Source organism: Kryptolebias marmoratus, linkage group LG13 (genome assembly GCF_001649575.2).
Source record: "Kryptolebias marmoratus isolate JLee-2015 linkage group LG13, ASM164957v2, whole genome shotgun sequence".
In the NCBI taxonomy this organism is placed as follows: domain Eukaryota; kingdom Metazoa; phylum Chordata; class Actinopteri; order Cyprinodontiformes; family Rivulidae; genus Kryptolebias; species Kryptolebias marmoratus.
In genome coordinates this window covers 6,479,217-6,495,908 of record NC_051442.1, presented here as the reverse complement: position 1 = coordinate 6,495,908, position 16,692 = coordinate 6,479,217, and the positions used below count along the sequence as shown (strand labels likewise).

General features: G+C 40.8%; 1 protein-coding gene across 3 annotated transcripts in view; it reads left to right on the top strand.

The window, feature by feature from the left end:
* Nucleotides 1-16,659, top strand: part of fnip1 (folliculin interacting protein 1) — a 34,333-nt gene extending 17,674 nt beyond the window's left edge. For 2 of the 3 annotated variants that reach the window (XM_017419932.3, XM_017419933.3), the window contains exons 7-18: nt 120-203; nt 2,176-2,247; nt 3,719-3,854; nt 4,793-4,994; nt 5,345-5,430; nt 9,102-9,248; nt 10,876-11,045; nt 11,777-13,532; nt 13,651-13,816; nt 14,127-14,327; nt 14,414-14,529; nt 14,620-16,659. In XM_017419932.3, the coding sequence (XP_017275421.1) occupies nt 120-203; nt 2,176-2,247; nt 3,719-3,854; nt 4,793-4,994; nt 5,345-5,430; nt 9,102-9,248; nt 10,876-11,045; nt 11,777-13,532; nt 13,651-13,816; nt 14,127-14,327; nt 14,414-14,529; nt 14,620-14,698 (3,215 nt within the window). In that variant the 3' untranslated portion in view covers nt 14,699-16,659. The remainder of the gene's footprint in view (nt 1-119; nt 204-2,175; nt 2,248-3,718; nt 3,855-4,792; nt 4,995-5,344; nt 5,431-9,101; nt 9,249-10,875; nt 11,046-11,776; nt 13,533-13,650; nt 13,817-14,126; nt 14,328-14,413; nt 14,530-14,619) is intronic. The other variant, XM_017419934.3, reaches the window with a different exon arrangement.
* Nucleotides 16,660-16,692: the final 33 nt, after the last annotated feature.

Genomic DNA, 16,692 nt, shown 5'->3' with positions numbered 1-16,692 from the left:
TTTCCTCCTTTATTTGTTTGTTAATTATGGCTCATGTTTTTGTCTTTCTTTTTTTTTTTTCTTCCTCTCTCTCTCTCTTTTTTGTTTTCTCTTCCATGTATTTTGTTTGTGCGGCCCAGGATTTTCTCAGCTCTGCAGCCCTCGGCGGGCCTTCTCTGAACAGGGCCCGTTGCGCCTCATCAAGAGCGCATCTTTCTTTTCAGGTTGGCGCTCAAAAACTGGCCACAGCTGCTGTGTGCCGGTTGCATGTACGCGTAGAAGCTGTAGTTGGTTTAATAGTGGTTTTTCAGGTTACGGCATGCATGTGTGTTGATTCTTGGATTAGACGTGGCAGTAGCAGTAACAGCATGCCGTTGCACAACGCGTCTACAATCAACCTGGGTCATATAGTTGAGACTGGAAAAAAAAAAGGTAGTTTCCATCAAAAAGTCAATTTATTCTTGTTTGAACATTTTGATTTTAATAGATGGTCCCAAAACATAATTCTCACCTGAAATCCTAAACTCTCACCTTGTAAATCGCAGAAGGAATGCATCGTTTTATGTTTACAGCCAAAAGGATTCTTCAAAAAAAAAAAAAAAAATCATAAATAAATCGTCCAGTCGTATGTGACCCAGGTGTGTTGCATGTTTATAAAATGCATGGGGGCTCACGGTGTCGGTTACTGTAGCGTTAGTTATTACTTTAGTTTCTTTTCCTTCTTCTCCCACAAACTTACTCCGACTGCATCTTTAATGCTTTTAGGCTTTGTTTGCATTAGTTAGTCGTGTTTACATTTTCTGCTCATCTCTTGCAGCCCTTACCAATGTGGTTAAAACAGCCAAATATTTCTTACTCCATGACCATTTTTAACATGAATGCAGTTAAACAGACAGTCTGACAGACCTTCTGTCATTTCAGCTAGATGTAAAATATCTTGTCAGTATTTATATTAAAAGATAGCTTGTTTTTCCCCACCTGGGAATGTTCACGACACATGTCCACTGTTGTCGTGTTTTATAAGAGCCACATTGGGGATTCCTTCATCATTTCTCACTGATTGTCACACATGCTAAACGATCAGGCTGTATAGATTTGTGTGCACATTAGTTGAGTTCATCATGTAACGCTTTGCATTTGAAGTAACTCAAATTTGTTCATTTGTTAAAGAACTAAGATGCTTATTTTCTCTGGTTGAGAACAAATGGCCACCTTTTGAAGCATATTTGTTTTACTTTTTTGTCACTGGTTCTGCAGTGTGATAATGCAACTCGATTGATTGCTGTCATTATTTGTTTTATATTTTATGGTGCTGTGCAAACTCTTTTCTTTTATTATTTAAACTTAAGTTTTGGAAGGCCTTGCTGCTCTTTGCACGCCTTCTCACTTTTATTTTTTTTGTTGTATTTCTGACAGTATATTGTCTGTATGATTTAGGGTTGTTGTCTTGCACGAATTAGGGACTAATTAGACTCATCTTTAATTTATTAGAAATGGATTTGAATCTGATTATCTAAAGGCTCTGAGACATGGCTACAGCACATTAAACTGAATCAGAGGACACTTTTTGCCCAGCCATAATGCAAAACAAAAAAATAAAATGTATGTAACATTTAAAACAAAAGGCTTGAACACTGCAGGAATTCACTTTTGGTTCATTTATTGGTACCAATAATTGTGCCAATAAATGAATCAAAAGTTAAGTTCTGCATTGCTCAAAACTTTTGTAATTTCTCCACGTTTTTCCACATTTGACCTTTTTGAGAGCAAACAAACCGTTGAACGACTAGCAGAAATTGTTGATGGTAACAGTGAGTGTATGAGAAACAGCCCAATACAACAATAACAATGTTTGTCTTGTTTATTTTTAGTTTTTCTTTGTTTAGTTTTTTGTTTTTCTGATGACACTTCCTGTTATCGGACTCGTAAAACATTTGGTGCGCAGCTCAAGAGCCACTCAGCTCGTTTGCAGTGAATTTGTAAATTGCTTTAGCTTGGACATCGGATGCTGAAGATGATTGATACTCCAAACCTGCTAAGAGCTTCTTCAGCATGTCTGAGCTCTATTTTCTTAATCACAGTTGACTGATACAGCTTTTTATTTATCATGTTCTTTTTCCTTTATTCCCACTTTCATGTTATCTCACTCAACCACCTTTTTTTTCTTTTCCACCTCCTCTCCCTCCTTTCTTCCAGGCCACAGCCACCCAATGGACATGCCAGGCCGAGGTCTACACGACGAGAGGGACAGTGGCATTGCCAGGTCAGGTACGTTAATGAGACTTGCGCCCAAAGCCTGGATTGACCCACACTCTGCGCGGCTTTTAGTCCTATGGCTGACGTTTGAAATGTGCTTAGATTTTATTCTGAAGAGGTAAGCAATAATAAAACAGAGAACAGGAACATTACATTTACATTACATTTTTTCAAGTCCAACATTATAGGCTTCTAAAAATACTTTTTTTGGGTTTCTTTTCCTGGCATAAGCTTTCCAGAATGTGTGTGTGATGCAGTGAATGGGTGTATTTTTATTTTTTTCTATTTTTTTCCTATGCTCTTCCTGTGTGAGTGTGGTTGACCTGCTTTAACTTTACTTATGAAGCTCACATGACTAGCGTTACAAAACCACCAGGAAGTTTACCCAGAGGTGTTTCACTTGCAGCTTCGCTGTGTGCTGCACAAAAGCACTAGCTTTCTTTAATAAAACTCTTATTCTTAAGAAATGCAGGGCAAAAGACTTGAAAATGAATCCTTACCACTTTTGAGTACTTTGAATCTGAAGAGTATTTAAACATTAAAGTAAGCAGATTTAACGTAATCTAAGGTAGACAAGAGTGTTGGGATGTTTACATAGCCTCTTAGGATTTGTCCTGCAAAAACTGACCTCTGCTCCCTGCCCCCTTCCTGTACAACCATCCCCACATCCAGTTGGCACTGGCGTTGCTTTCTTTGCTCAAACGCAGATCACATGGAGCTGAATAAATATAGCAGCTCTTTAAACCCACTACTAGTAAATGAGCTTCTAATTTAAGCCTCGTCCTCTCAGCTGCACTTTCCACCACCCCACTGTGTCAAAGCCAGAGAGTTCTTTATTCAGCTCTGACAGAGAGACATGCATGGAAACATACATGTCCCTCCCTGTCTCACTTGTTCCCGTCTGATATTCTTTCTGACTTAGTTTTCTGGTGTGCTCGTGTTCAATTTTGTCTACCTTTTTAATCACACAGCAGTAACGTTGTTCACAAGACGATTGATCGGTGGTTATCAGCAGTGCCTGCTGCCTGGGTTGTAAATAACCCTGTGGTCATGGACCTTTAGTTGGGGTGTGTGTGTGTAGGTTTTCATTATCATGCCAAGTTTGGTGTAAAGCTTCAACATGTGTCTGTTGGATGATATTAGATCTTTAGAAGAAAGTTCAGTATTTAGAGATTTGGTTAAATAAAAAAAAAAAAGGAAAGTCTGTGGGTTTGTTTCTCAAGTGGGTTTTTTTCTTTGTCACATTAGGGAACACTTATTGTGCCTCATTCTTTCCAGTTTTATGTGTGTGAAGGATGCCTCATATGAATGAATAATGAATAACCCTACGCGGTTTCCGTCTGACTCACTCTTATCCTTTTATTCTTGTCACCCACCATTCCCTCCGTTTGCTCCCTATTCCCCCACTGTGCAACTCCTACTCCTTTCTGCTCTCTTCTCTCCTCCTTTGCTCTTCTTTCCACCCCTCCTCGTGTCCTCACAGCCTCTCTGAGCAGCCTGTTGATCACTCCCTTCCCGTCCCCCGGCTCCTCCTTGAACAGCAGCTGTGCATCCAGCTACCAGCGCCGATGGCTCCGCAGTCAAACCACTAGCCTGGAGAACGGCGTCTTCCCTCGATGGTGAGACGCGTGAACTCGAGCGTGCAGACACACCTGCCTGAAACCATTTAATGCATATGAAAATGCAAGCAAAATAGTAGAAACTGAAAATTAATTTGGGATAGAAAGATGCCAACATGAGGCTTTTTTTGTCAGTCAGTTCATTTAAAATCCATAAATTGGTAAATATGTATAATATTTAAAAATGGCAAAACTAGTCTTCACCATTTGCTTTGACTCAGAGATTTGTCAGACACCTAAGTAGTGTCTCCAGAAGTCCATTTTTTTGCTTTTTTTTTTTTTAGTCACTGAGCAAACTGCTAAAATCTGTAATACTTGAAAACATGGTGAGCACTTTAGCTTGAAAGATTAACTGGACATCTAATAGACTTCTAGCTGATTATTCAGCTCTAAAACACTCTGACAATCACCCACTTTAAATGTTAATCAGACAGAAACAACTTGCCCCAGCACTCACACTGAGTCTCTCCCAGTCACTGAAGTCCCTGTTTGAGGCCCCCGCCTGACTTTTAAAGTTTATCCTTGGTGGACTTCCTCAGAATCCAGCAGGCAGCTGGGAGAATGACACACACTGTTGCTATGTGCTAATATCTGATCGCAAACAGTGCTGTGACTGGACAGGATGCTGTGTCGGCCTGTTAGTATAAACTCAGCTGTCGGCTTCTGAGTGCGCTGATTTTCCCAGCACTGCAGCTCAACAGCACCGGAGCGTCTCGTTTTCCAGCTGCAACAATAAAACGGGACTAGAACGGAAAGTCTCTGTGTTTTAGTTGCTTAATAGAAATATTCAGTTTTACAAAATTACAGCAAACAAGGCAAGTGCAAAGTTGAATAAAAGATGAGCTGAAAGCATGATTCCAGCTAAAATTGCGCGATAGTTGCACCCTTAAATCTGCCTTCCTCTGAAGTTGACTCCCTGTCAACTCTGCTCTGATCAGGTCGGTGGAGGAGAGCTTCAACATGTCCGATGAAAGTGGAACTCAGAGCCTCGGGGTGATGCGGAAGAAGAAGATCGCCATCGGAGTCATCTTCACGCTGTCCTCCGACCCGGAGGAGGACAGCCGCTTCCAGGATTTCTTCTTCTCTCACTTCCCTCTGTTTGAAAGCCACATGAACAAACTCAAGGGTGCCATCGAGCAGGTAAACTCGTGGTTGTCTCTGTTATCTTTGTTCATCGCAAGCTAACATTTTTATTACATTAGTACTGTAAATCATTAAACTGGTTAACACCGAGGAGATAAACCTGCTGGTGTAGCCCTGGCAAATGAAATGCAAACCTTGCTGTTGAAATGAGCAGCTTTTCTGTCAGAATGACCGGTCAACGCTTCTGTTTGCTTATTTCTGCTGCTGGAACTGTCGAGCTCTAAATCACTGTCCTGTCCCACGTTCTGCTCTTCCCTTTTGTTGTCTCCTCCCTCACAAATTCCTCCATTTAATAGCCTCTGTGCCAAATGTCAAAAACTGAGTGTGTGTTTTGTGTCACTCTCAAGGCCATGAAGATGAGTCGGCGGTCAACAGATGCCAGTCAGAGAGCGCTGGCTTACAACCGAATAGTCGATGGACTCAACGAGTTCAGGTTGGGCAGCAACTCAAATTTTTTCCCCTTAACACTAAACTATTATTAGAAGATTTTTAGTCTCCTCATTCTTCTTATGGTCAAGTTTTGAAAATGTCTGCTAAAAATAATCACTCCTACTTTTGTCTTTTTCTTACATGTTTATGTGCAAACCTTCCCAGTTCACAAAAAAAACAGCTCTTTTGATCATTTTTAGTACACTTTAGCTAGAACTTTGTTCTTTTGCACCATGAAAATGCTGCATTTTGTGCAAACCTTTTAGGAATTTCAGCCTTATGGTGGAGTTGATGCAGATAAGCAGGTGCCATTTGGGTTAGTGAACCATCCTTAAATATTGACCCGTGGCTACTGCACAGAATATAAAGAGTGGAAAAACAGGATTGAGCTAAATGTAGAAGACTTGGAGTATCACACGTTCCATTTGTGTTCCAGGAAAATAATCTTTTACATCACAGATTTGACATTCAAACAAAGTTCACGCCAACAACAAAGTCTTACATTTTTTTTTACAGTTGTTCACGCTTGCATATTTCCGTTGCATTAATTAATATTATAGGTTATATTTGTTTTTCTATTTGCTAAACTGATGTGTATCCACAATTTTTTATTTTTGTTTGGTAATATCAAACATGTAGGAAACTGTATTTTATTAATAACCTGCTGTAGTGCCTTTCAACACAACAAACTAATTAACGACATGATTTTATTTTAAAAACTGACAATCTAATAGTTACGATCACTTGGTGATGGTCACATTACACTGAGACATTCAGGAAAGTAAGAGGAGGGGGGAGGGCCATGTGAAAATTAGAGGTGAGAGGTGTCAACGAGGATAATTTCACAGTTTATGTTCTTTTGTTATTTTAAGCTATTTATATGCAAGAGCAGGAAGGGATGTTGCAACACGTTGAGATAAAGAAAGAAGGAACACTTTGTTCTCTCTGCCTGGACTCACCAAACTATGGCTGTTTGGTAGTAGCTCACAGGAAAGTTGCTGCATTTAAACAGGTTGATTTTATTTAGACGTTCTAAAAACATCATTTCCAAGAAGGCTTTAGGCTTTATTTGTGGTTATATCTATTATCAACTTGTGAATTCTTACTCCGTAAGCTGTACAGTTGTGTGCATGTGCGTGCTTGTATGCATGCTCTCCACTGCTGTATGACTGCTCTGTGCTCATAAAACAAACAAATGAGCTTTATGCAGCAGTTGAGACAGGGATGTCATAAAACCCTACTTTCACTTGCTGCACACATGCTGGCAGCTCCCTGTTTGAGGTCTCCTCATTGCTGCAGTCATGTTCCTGTTGACACCTGGCCTCAACAACCCAAGCCGCCCGAGTGGCAACCCTATCTGCCTCAGACTCTGGTCACAAGCAAGCACCAGAATAGTAAACAGTGAGTGCCAGCAGGAGAAACACTTGTGCCCCAGACTTGCAAAATATCTGTAAAATTTCACCTTCAGAGTGCAGCTACATTTATCGTTAAGGGCTTTTGACTTTATGGGACGTTACAGGAAGAAACTGGAGGAAATGTCTTTCCTCCATGGTGACGTGGCTCTGACGTCGTCGGAGGGTGGATATGCTCACATGCTGGCAAAGATAAGCTCCAACACTCAGCAGAGGCATGTACATAAGTCACTCCAGCCAGCACTGGGGTTCTGTTGGGGCCTGCAGTCAGAGTACAAATAAGAGTTGTGTGTCGATGCTTAAATTAGCAGGGGTAGAAGTCCAAATCCTCTGTGGCCAAATGTAAATAAAATGAGGTGCAGTTCTCCTCTCTTTAAGCACTTTGGGTGAAAATGGGCAGCTTTGAAAGTGTCAAACACTACAGCTATAATAATAATAATATAACCATGGATTTGACTCGGTGGCCTAATTGGAATAAAATAAACTTGGACTAAACACTTAAAATCTACCCAACACAGTTTGCTGTGCTGCAGTTTTTGCTTCATCCTACACATCTGTTCACTTGATTTTTATCTAAATATTCATCTGTTTTTCTCACAGGCTCACACAATTTAAATAAAACTGAGTGATTGATAGGTTAGTGTTCACAACAATGATGCTCAGCTTGCAATTTTTGAGTCTTTTGAACCTGACCTGCAAAGCTGCACTTCGTGAACCCAAATGTCTTGAATAAGGTCAAAAATAACAACACAGGTCAGACCCGTCAGCCTGAGACATCATTTTGATTTCAAACGCTATCACAGCATTTTAAAGTTCACTAAGAACAGCTTCAGCATGGATACTGGAGCTAGATTTCCCTTCTTATGTAGCACTGGCTCATGTTTAGGCTTTTGCACAATGACAGACTCTCGGTGCATGAGCGTGCAGCAGACACAGCACGTTAAAAAAGCCACAGAGGTCAACCTGATCATAATACAAGAACGTCTTTAAATGTTACGGGTTATTTGACTCTGAAACTGACCGATCTGCTGACGTAACGAGAGTCAGAGACATGTTTCAGATGTGATGAGTCTGAGATAGTTTCTCTTCTCTGTGTTTGTCAAAGTCAATGATTTTTTGTTAGGAATTATTTCACTCAATGCTAGGATTACTCAGTTCAAACGTTAGCATTTCCTCCGTCTGGTTCCTGTACTGAGATACAGGCTAAAGAGAAGTTTACAGAGTCAGAAATCATTCTTTGTTGTGATTTGTGAAGAAAATAAAGATCTCCTAAGGAACATGGTGGAGAGACTAAAACAAAATTACACTGACATCTCTTGAATGCTATTTATTTGCAAAGAATTCTGGGAAGGCAGGTTAAAGGGTTTCATCACCTAACTACTTAGTTAAATAGAAAAATTTGCGACAGCTGTATTGCAATATTTCGTAGGTTCTTCTTTTTTATAAGTTTCTTGTAAATGCATGTAGCACAAGTGTTCCTTTTTTCTGTGGGAAACATTTCTTCCTAAAATAATTTCAGGTCACCTCTCGGTGTGCAACACCTGCATTGTTTTTTCTCAGCCTTCAGCCCCTCTGTGGCTCTCGTTTTACCGCTGTCTTTATTGGTCAAAGGTTGTGAGTCAACTTTGTTTACAGCTTGAGATGGTTTCAGTTAGACAAAATCAATTAGCTTGTGGTTTTACACTTCTTATCAGCACTTGTAAGTCTTGTGACTGATCACCAGGCCTGATGGCAGTGGATTCAGTTTCTTATATTTAGTGTTTTGCATTTGTGGAAGATTACACAAAGGTTGATTCCTTAGTACCCCCACTTTTTCAGTGTTTTATACAGCTTTAAAATGTCAAGCCTAGAGCTCAGCAGCTGCATAATATTTTCAGGATTTTTTCCACATTGCTCAGAGGTTCGCAGAGATTCCCCTCTGCCCCTGTGTGAAAAGCTTGGCCTGTGACCGGGACGTGCAGCGCCCCACGTTCCATGGAAAACTCCAGTCCTCCTCAATGCACAAATGCCCAAGCTGAGCAACATACATATAGATATGCATGCACACGCACGCCAGTTTGTTAGACTGTGACAAACGGACACACAGTGAGGGTCTCCCATGGCCTCGGTGCAGACAGTGAAGCTCTGTGAACTCAGATCGCCTTTGTTTTCCCTGAGAGACAATAATCGGTCTGTTCTCTCTTTGTCTGTTTTGTCCCCCCTCTCCCCCCTCTTCATTCCTCCTCCCCGCTTTCATCCCTCCCTCACAATACCTCTTCTCCAGGATGACCATCTGTGACCTCTACACAATGCCCCGCGTGGCCGAGCCCGTCTGGTTGACCATGATGTCTGGAGCGTCGGAGAAGAACCAGCTCTGCGGCCTCTTCATGAGGGAGCTGTCCTCACTGATGGAGCAGGCCTCCAAAAACCAGTTGAGTGTCTGCTCCAACTCTCGTCTACCCTCACACTTTTTTAAGAATGTTGCCTAAATGTCACAAGTTTTAGACTTAATATACTGTGCTGATGCAACTTAACCTCTCAATTATCAGAAGGGAAAAAACTGTGCAAGTTTAAAAGTGTTTAATATTCTTACTATTTTCTTTATTTTTGTACTTGAATAACAAGCTTGTCAACAGAGAAACGCATGCAGATTCACACACTATTCATTTTTCCTCCCCACAAACCTCTACACTAAATAACACTCGCACTGTGACTGTTTCACCCTCTTTTTATTGCCTCAAAAGAAGCTGTGAATGAAAAGATCCCTGCCAGCCTCTAACTGCTTATTGTTGCAGTTACAAAACCACTAATTGTACATAAATGAATTGGTAGCAAGGCTTTTATTGAACATATTCAGAGCGTTTGATTTTAGTTGTCCTCACTGTACAGAACTGATTTTTCCCATCAAAATCTATTACACAAACTGTTAAAAATCTTCTTTTGTTTATTTGTTTTTTTTTCTGGATGTTTCATTGACATTATCAGGGTTTTAAGTACATATTTTTTACCCACCGCATTTATAATATTGTAAAATCAATGTCCAGTCCAGGTTCCTGTACAAGCAGCTTGTTAGTTTTGTCTTTTTTTTTAAAAAAAGGAAACCAAAAAGAAAACATTTTTAATTGTAGTTTTGATTTTTAATTTTTTTTAAACACTAAATGGGAAATTGAAAGTTGCATCTGTTTATAATACTTAAGAATATAAAAGCAAACAAATTTAACAATTTTTCAACAAGTTAAGCCTTCAAAAAAAGATGTATTTAGAATTAATGATTTACACTGCAAAACCAAGAATACAACAAAGATTAAAATGTGGCAGGTACATGCTATAAATATTCTCTCTGGTTACTTCCAACCCAGCTGGAGGGCTAAAATAATGATGTAACTGTGAAAATTTAAATATCAGAAAAACAAAACGATATGAAAACTCTGGTTTAAATTGATTATAAATGATTAATCTTTTCTTACATGGTCCAGTGTGAGTTTCTGCAGACAGGGATTGTGGTTCTTTCTTTGCTCACTACCTCTTACCTGAGAAAAGAATCCGTCTTCTCTGCAACCATTTGTTTCCTTCCCCAAAAACTTTTGGTTTAATTTTCCACTACGACTCGTTAGCCAGCCCTACGCCCAACTATTTGTTCCAGCTGTTGACTCTGTGAAGTATCATGTTACCATGGGAACCTCTGGTCTTACTGTATCACATCATGTCTTTGATGAGGCGTCCCATAAGTGATCCCATGACTGATGGATGCCGCTGTCACAACTGTGTTTTTGGCACGTGATGAAACTAGACTTCCATTACCGTGTTGAGTCATGGGACAGGAAGGGAAGTAGACACTTGTGGTCAGAACTGAGAAGTGAATCATGCGAAATGAGTGTGTGTCACTTTTCGTGTTTCTGACTATATGTGGATTGCAAAGCGTTAATGAGTTTTGTGATGGTCCGTTCAGAAAGGAAAGGTTTGGCCAAAGAAACTGGAGACTAACCAGTGAGGTTGCAGTAAAGCTGGAACTTCTTTTACTTGTTTTCTTTTCTGACCACACTGTACCCACATTCCAGATTCCTCCCTGCGTTATTAACGGCCGTCCTGACCAATCATCTAGCCTGGGTGCCCACTGTCATGCCCAATGGGCAGCCTCCAATTAAGATCTTCCTCGAGAAACACTCCTCCCAGACTGTCGACATGCTGGCAAAGACTCATCCCTACAATCCTCTCTGGGCACAGCTTGGTGAGACTTTTAATCACAAATACTTCTGCTAAAAAAACAAAACAAAAAAACCCAACTTTTTGTTTGTGTTAAAGTTTCTGTGTGGAGGGAGGAGTAACATTTAAACCCCAGACACTGTTATCATTGAAGCATAAAGACAAGTTAGAACAAGACTATCTTCTCCACGTGCCTGTTGACTAAATCCCTGCGTGTGCTGAAATGTTTAACCTTTTAAATTAGACATTGCAGTTTCTTTAAGTAAACCACACAGTTACAGAAACACTATAAAATGTATTTATTTATTAACCTTTATTGAATCAGGCTAATCTTACTGAGATCACAAATCCCTTTTTTAAGGGAGACCTTGGCTTGAAAATTGCATGCTGGTTGGACCCCTTTTCATGTATTTAAGTATTCATGCAGGAAATCTGCTTTCCACTGATTGAGAGCTGTAGTTTTGTTTCTCTGCTGCTTATGAATGAACATCCCTGAGTAATTTATAGATTTATGTAAATAGTAATATTGTCTGTTAAACATTGAAGAGGCATGTGTGTATGATGAGAAATTAAAACATTAGAAAAATGAGGTGATGGTGACACCTAATGTTCCTAACTAGGAGTTGCAGAAGAAAAAATATTTTTGTGTGCAGACTTGTTAGCATACTTTTAAAACTTTTCGGTTGATCTTTTTGGCATTAGGGCAGCAACGGTCTTGATTTTAATTATTTTTTTCCTTTCTGTCACTGATTGCAGGGGACCTTTATGGGGCCATAGGGTCACCAGTGCGACTGTCTCGGACAGTAGTGGTCGGCCGCAGACAGGACCTGGTCCAGAGGCTCCTCTATGTCCTCACATACTTCATCCGCTGCTCAGAACTGCTGGAGACCCACATGCTGGACAGTGCTGAAGATGAGGCCATTGTCATGCCCGGCTCGCTCATCACCACCTCGCTCAGGAAGGGGGAGGTAGAGGAGTCGGACTATGTCCTAGTTACTGTCCATAAGCCCAGCGGAGATTATCTGTCACAAGGGGCCCACAGCCAGCAGACTGAGGCTGAAGACAGCAGCTACCGCTCAGACAACAGCCTCCAGAGCAGCACGTACACTGACACCGAGGTGGAGCACAGCTCTAGGGAGATGCCCAAAGAGAAAGAGGAAGATGAAGAATATGAGGATCACAGCAATGACAGTCAAGGATCCAGGAGTAGTGTGCTTCAGTCAAAGCCCACTGAGATAACAGCTTCTATGATCAGGACTTCAGAAGCTGAACCGCAGACTTTAGCAGTAGCGGAACCCAGGGAACTAAAAAGGGAGTCCACCAGCCCATTGGTCTCTGAGGTGCGAGTGGAGACGGTGTTGCAGGTCGGCTCGGCCTGTCCCCGGGATCAGGGCCATATGCTGGACACAGAGACCAAGGGAGACGTAAAACTTCTTGCTCCATCTGCACACACAGTTCCTCCATCAAGTCCATCCAACTCTTCTGCCAGCATGGACAGTAAAGACTTTGAGGCTCGGATGGATTCTGAAGTGGGGGTTCAGCCCAGAAAAGTCCTGACTCTTCGGGCTTTGGGCATTCCTTTACAGAAGAAGCCCCCAGATAAGAGCCTTGTTGAAGCAGTACCGATACCGGTAATACCAGGAAACCCGATGCCAGGACCCATGGCTCTGACTTCAACCGAGGAGGAAGAGCCAGCAACAAAAGTCACTTTCCTTATTGGTGTCTCTACGTCTCCAGAGTCCGATACGGAGAGCCAACAAAGAAAAATGAAGGTGGAAATAAAAAAGTACAAGAAACTTAAGGAAAACCAACTCCCTCACCTGCAGCATCTCTATCAACAACAGCAGCAGCAGCATCAAGAGCAACAATATAATCTTCAGAGAGGAGCACATTCAAAGACCAGCAGCACCAATGCATCAGAGGACCAAACCAAACAGACCAAGGCAACTCCAGCTCTGCAGCGGGTGTCCACCAAGATACCCCAGTGGAGTCTGAACTGTGGGGACGATTTTGATGAGTATTTCAGCCCAGAGAACCCTGTGGAGATTAGGACTATAGACGATGTGGCCAAACAGGAGGCCACCACCACAGACGATACACACAAACATTTACTAAACCCATCAGGGGTCCCTCGGCTTCCTAACCTGAGGGATCACAGCTGTCACAGTCCAGGCAGGGGTCAGGGTTCGGGCACATGTTTAGGTTCAGGTATTGGGGAGGTGGAGTCCAGCAAGAAGGGCAACACTTTATCTGATCAGCGGAGGTACAGGTGTGGTTCTACTGACTCCTCAGACGCCTGCTGCAGGAGCCATCCTGCTGAGCAGGACAAAGATATTGTGTTGACTGTCCCCATCCTCCAGGATGGAAGCAGCAGCAAGGACCAAAAGCACCAGGTAGCTCCCCTTAATGACTGGGAAATACCACGAAACGAGAGCTCAGACAGCGCGTTAGGAGACAGCGAGAGCGAGGAGACGGAGGACTGGCAGGAGGAAGTGCTGGTTCCTTTCCCCGGGTGAGTCAGTGATGCACAGACACACCTCCTGTCAAACTTGATGCGTTTAAACGTTGAAATAAATGTAAAAACAAAATGGCATTTTCAAATGACTAATCTCTCCTGTCATGACCTACAGAGCAAAGTTAGTGGAGAACTACTCGAAGCCGAGCATCGCCAACTTTGGCCGGTCTCTGTTTGGAGGCTACTGCCCCACCTATGTTCCAGACTTTGTACTGCATGGAATCCCCTGTGATGAGAAGCTACGGCAAAGCCTCATGACCGAATTAGCCCATGCTGTTCAGGTAAAGGATAAAAAAGATCTATTGTATTTCTTCGGATGCTAATTCTTTACTTGCCAAATCAAATTAAACAAAAAATAAATAAATATGTACCGGTAACATGTTTTTGTATGAGAAAGTTGTAACATATTAAATACACCGTTTTCATCTAATTTATCAGTGGTGCAACACTGTCTCTTCAGTCCTCAATCTTGAATCAAGTAATTTAAACTTGTCACTAAAAGTGGTTTAAAATGAGAATTTAACACCTAGAGAAAAGTTGTTTCTGTTTGTGTGTTCAGTTGTTCAAATGTCCATCTTTTCCCCTGTGCAGCATCCTGTATTGGATGAGCCCATAGCCGAGGCCGTCTGCATTATAGCAGACACAGACAAGTGGACGGTGCAGGTGGCAAGCAGTCAGAGGCGAGCCACAGACGTAAACAAGCTGGGGAAAGAAGTTCTGGTGTCCAACCTGGTCTCCAACTTATTACAGTCCACCTACCAGCTCTACAAACTCAACCTCTCACCCAACTTTGTATGTCACATCTCTGTCTTTCCTCTATATGGTCCAGAGTTTTGAAGCTACTGTGTCTGTAATCATGCTTCTGTTTGTCCCTTTAGTGTATAATGCACCTTGAGGACCGACTACAGGAGATCTACTTTAAGAGTAAGATGCTTGCCGAGTATCTGAAGGGCCAGACGAGAGTCCATGTGAAAGAACTGGGCATGGTCTTGGGGTAAGCAGACATGTGCACACACACACAGGTCAAGCCAATAGTTGGTCACTTTTAATTGAAACCCTGATGTTTGCTCTCTTGTCTTGGCAGAATTGAGTCCAGTGACCTGCCCTTGTTGGCTGCAGTGGCCAGCACTCACTCCCCGTATGTTGCTCAGATCTTACTTTGAGGCTGCCCCAGCGCTCAGGTCCAAACGCAGTGAGGAGACCAATCAGGTCCAGGTGGTGCCTCTCTGGTCCCCAAAGACAGCCGTCCACGCTGCACAGCTGACCCCTGACCTGGTTCTATGGAAGGAAGTTTACCCTGACCCTGAGCATTGCACATCTTCTATGAACATTGGTCTCAGACTTTGGCGCGATGTAGATGTTTCACCACCGGGTGGCGGTAGAGACAAGGAGTGGAGCGAGACTCCGCAGATGACTGAAACGTCTCTGATCTGACCTGAATGTTCCTATTAAAGCAAGACTTTTTATTTTTGGAAGCAAAAGCCAAAGACTTCAAATTTATAAATATATAAATTTATAAATATATACAATTAATTTTAATTCTTCAACTGCAATTTTTTTCCCCCCTGTACAATCTTAAACCTTGCAATATGAAGGAAGAAACTCCATGTTTTTTTTTTTTTTTTTTTTAAATGCTATTTCTGTAAAATATTTCTGTATATTATTAATCCCATGCCAATTATGTCTTTTTTTTACTTTATATGCTTGTTTACAGACCAGATTTCTTTCATATCTCAACAATTTAGTTGTTTGGCTAAATGACTTAAAACTTTTTTTTTTCTTGTTAGCCATGTGTGAGATTTAGACATAAGTTTTAGTCCTACAACCTATATTTGAAATAGCTAAAAATGGCTTTGGCCGTGTTATCATAGGTACAGCACTACCTCAAATCTTCATATGGGCAGCGGGTGACTTGGCTGCCCCGTAGAAAACCCTGAGGTAGATTTTCTAAGAAATTTTAATCAAACGAATGTCAACTGTGTCGACTCTATGCTGTGTTCGTTGAAAAAAAAAAGGGAAGGCTCTTTAATTTCTTTTTGTTTTTAAATTGAAGAAATACATATTTTTGCATCACATTGTGACTGAGAAGGGTCCCTTTATACTGTAGAGAAGTTCAAACCTACTTTATCTATGTATTTTGCAACCAGACTGCTGAAGTATTTTCTCATTTTTATATCTTGTCACCTTTCTATGATGTTTACGGCTTCAGTGTTTGGAGGAGAGCGAAGACTAGAGGAGCGCAGTGGGCACGTACAGGTTAACACTATTTTCAGGTTTGTTTTGATGACAGTTCTACATATAAAACTAATAACAGAAACAACAGTAGGCCATGTTTTTCTTGTTTTTGTCTTTACATCTGCAGGTTTTTTTTTAAAAATTCCTCCATGTAAATTTGTAATTGTAATGCAAAAAAAAACAGGCATAATTATTATCATTCTTGTTTTTTTAAATAGATTTAATTAAAAATTAAGTCACAATATTAAAAAAAATTAAGTTTTTGATACTCTCATACACAAAGATTTGTTTTTGTACTCTGCTTTAAACAAGCAAATGTACCTTTGTTGTAAGAGAGGCTGCAGCCATTTTAATCTTGTGACAAATCCACAAATTAGCTTTTTACTTCAGAAGCCTTTATTTTGCTATAAATATTTGATAAACCTGGCAATGTAACCCCAATAAGTGGGCAGTTTTTGTACGCCTCTTCTTCTATACTGCACCCTGAATATGACCCAAGTCTTAATGGAAAAGAAGCATGAATGTTTTATTTTGGTTTTGTTTTGGATCTCATTTTGTTCTTAAAGTTTAGAAATACATCCTTATGTGTATTATAGATGCTCTGCTACATTTTGTACATGAAAGCTGTTATTGATTTATATATATATATATATATATATGCTTTTTCCTCTTTGTATATGAATAAATTATTTAGTTGCTCATAAGTGTAACGGTTTGTGTAAACTGTACATTCTCAATTTATTTCCATGTGTTTGTACAGAATGTCTTTTACAAAAAGTCTCACCTTGAATAATGTTTTTTTTTGTTTGTTTGTTTTGTTTTTTTTTTTTTGTTTGTTTTCTCTCCCAATTTTCTGGGAACGTTGTGCAATAAACATGCTGAGAATTTATACGTCTCTGGACTTATGTTTCGTGTCGCAGAA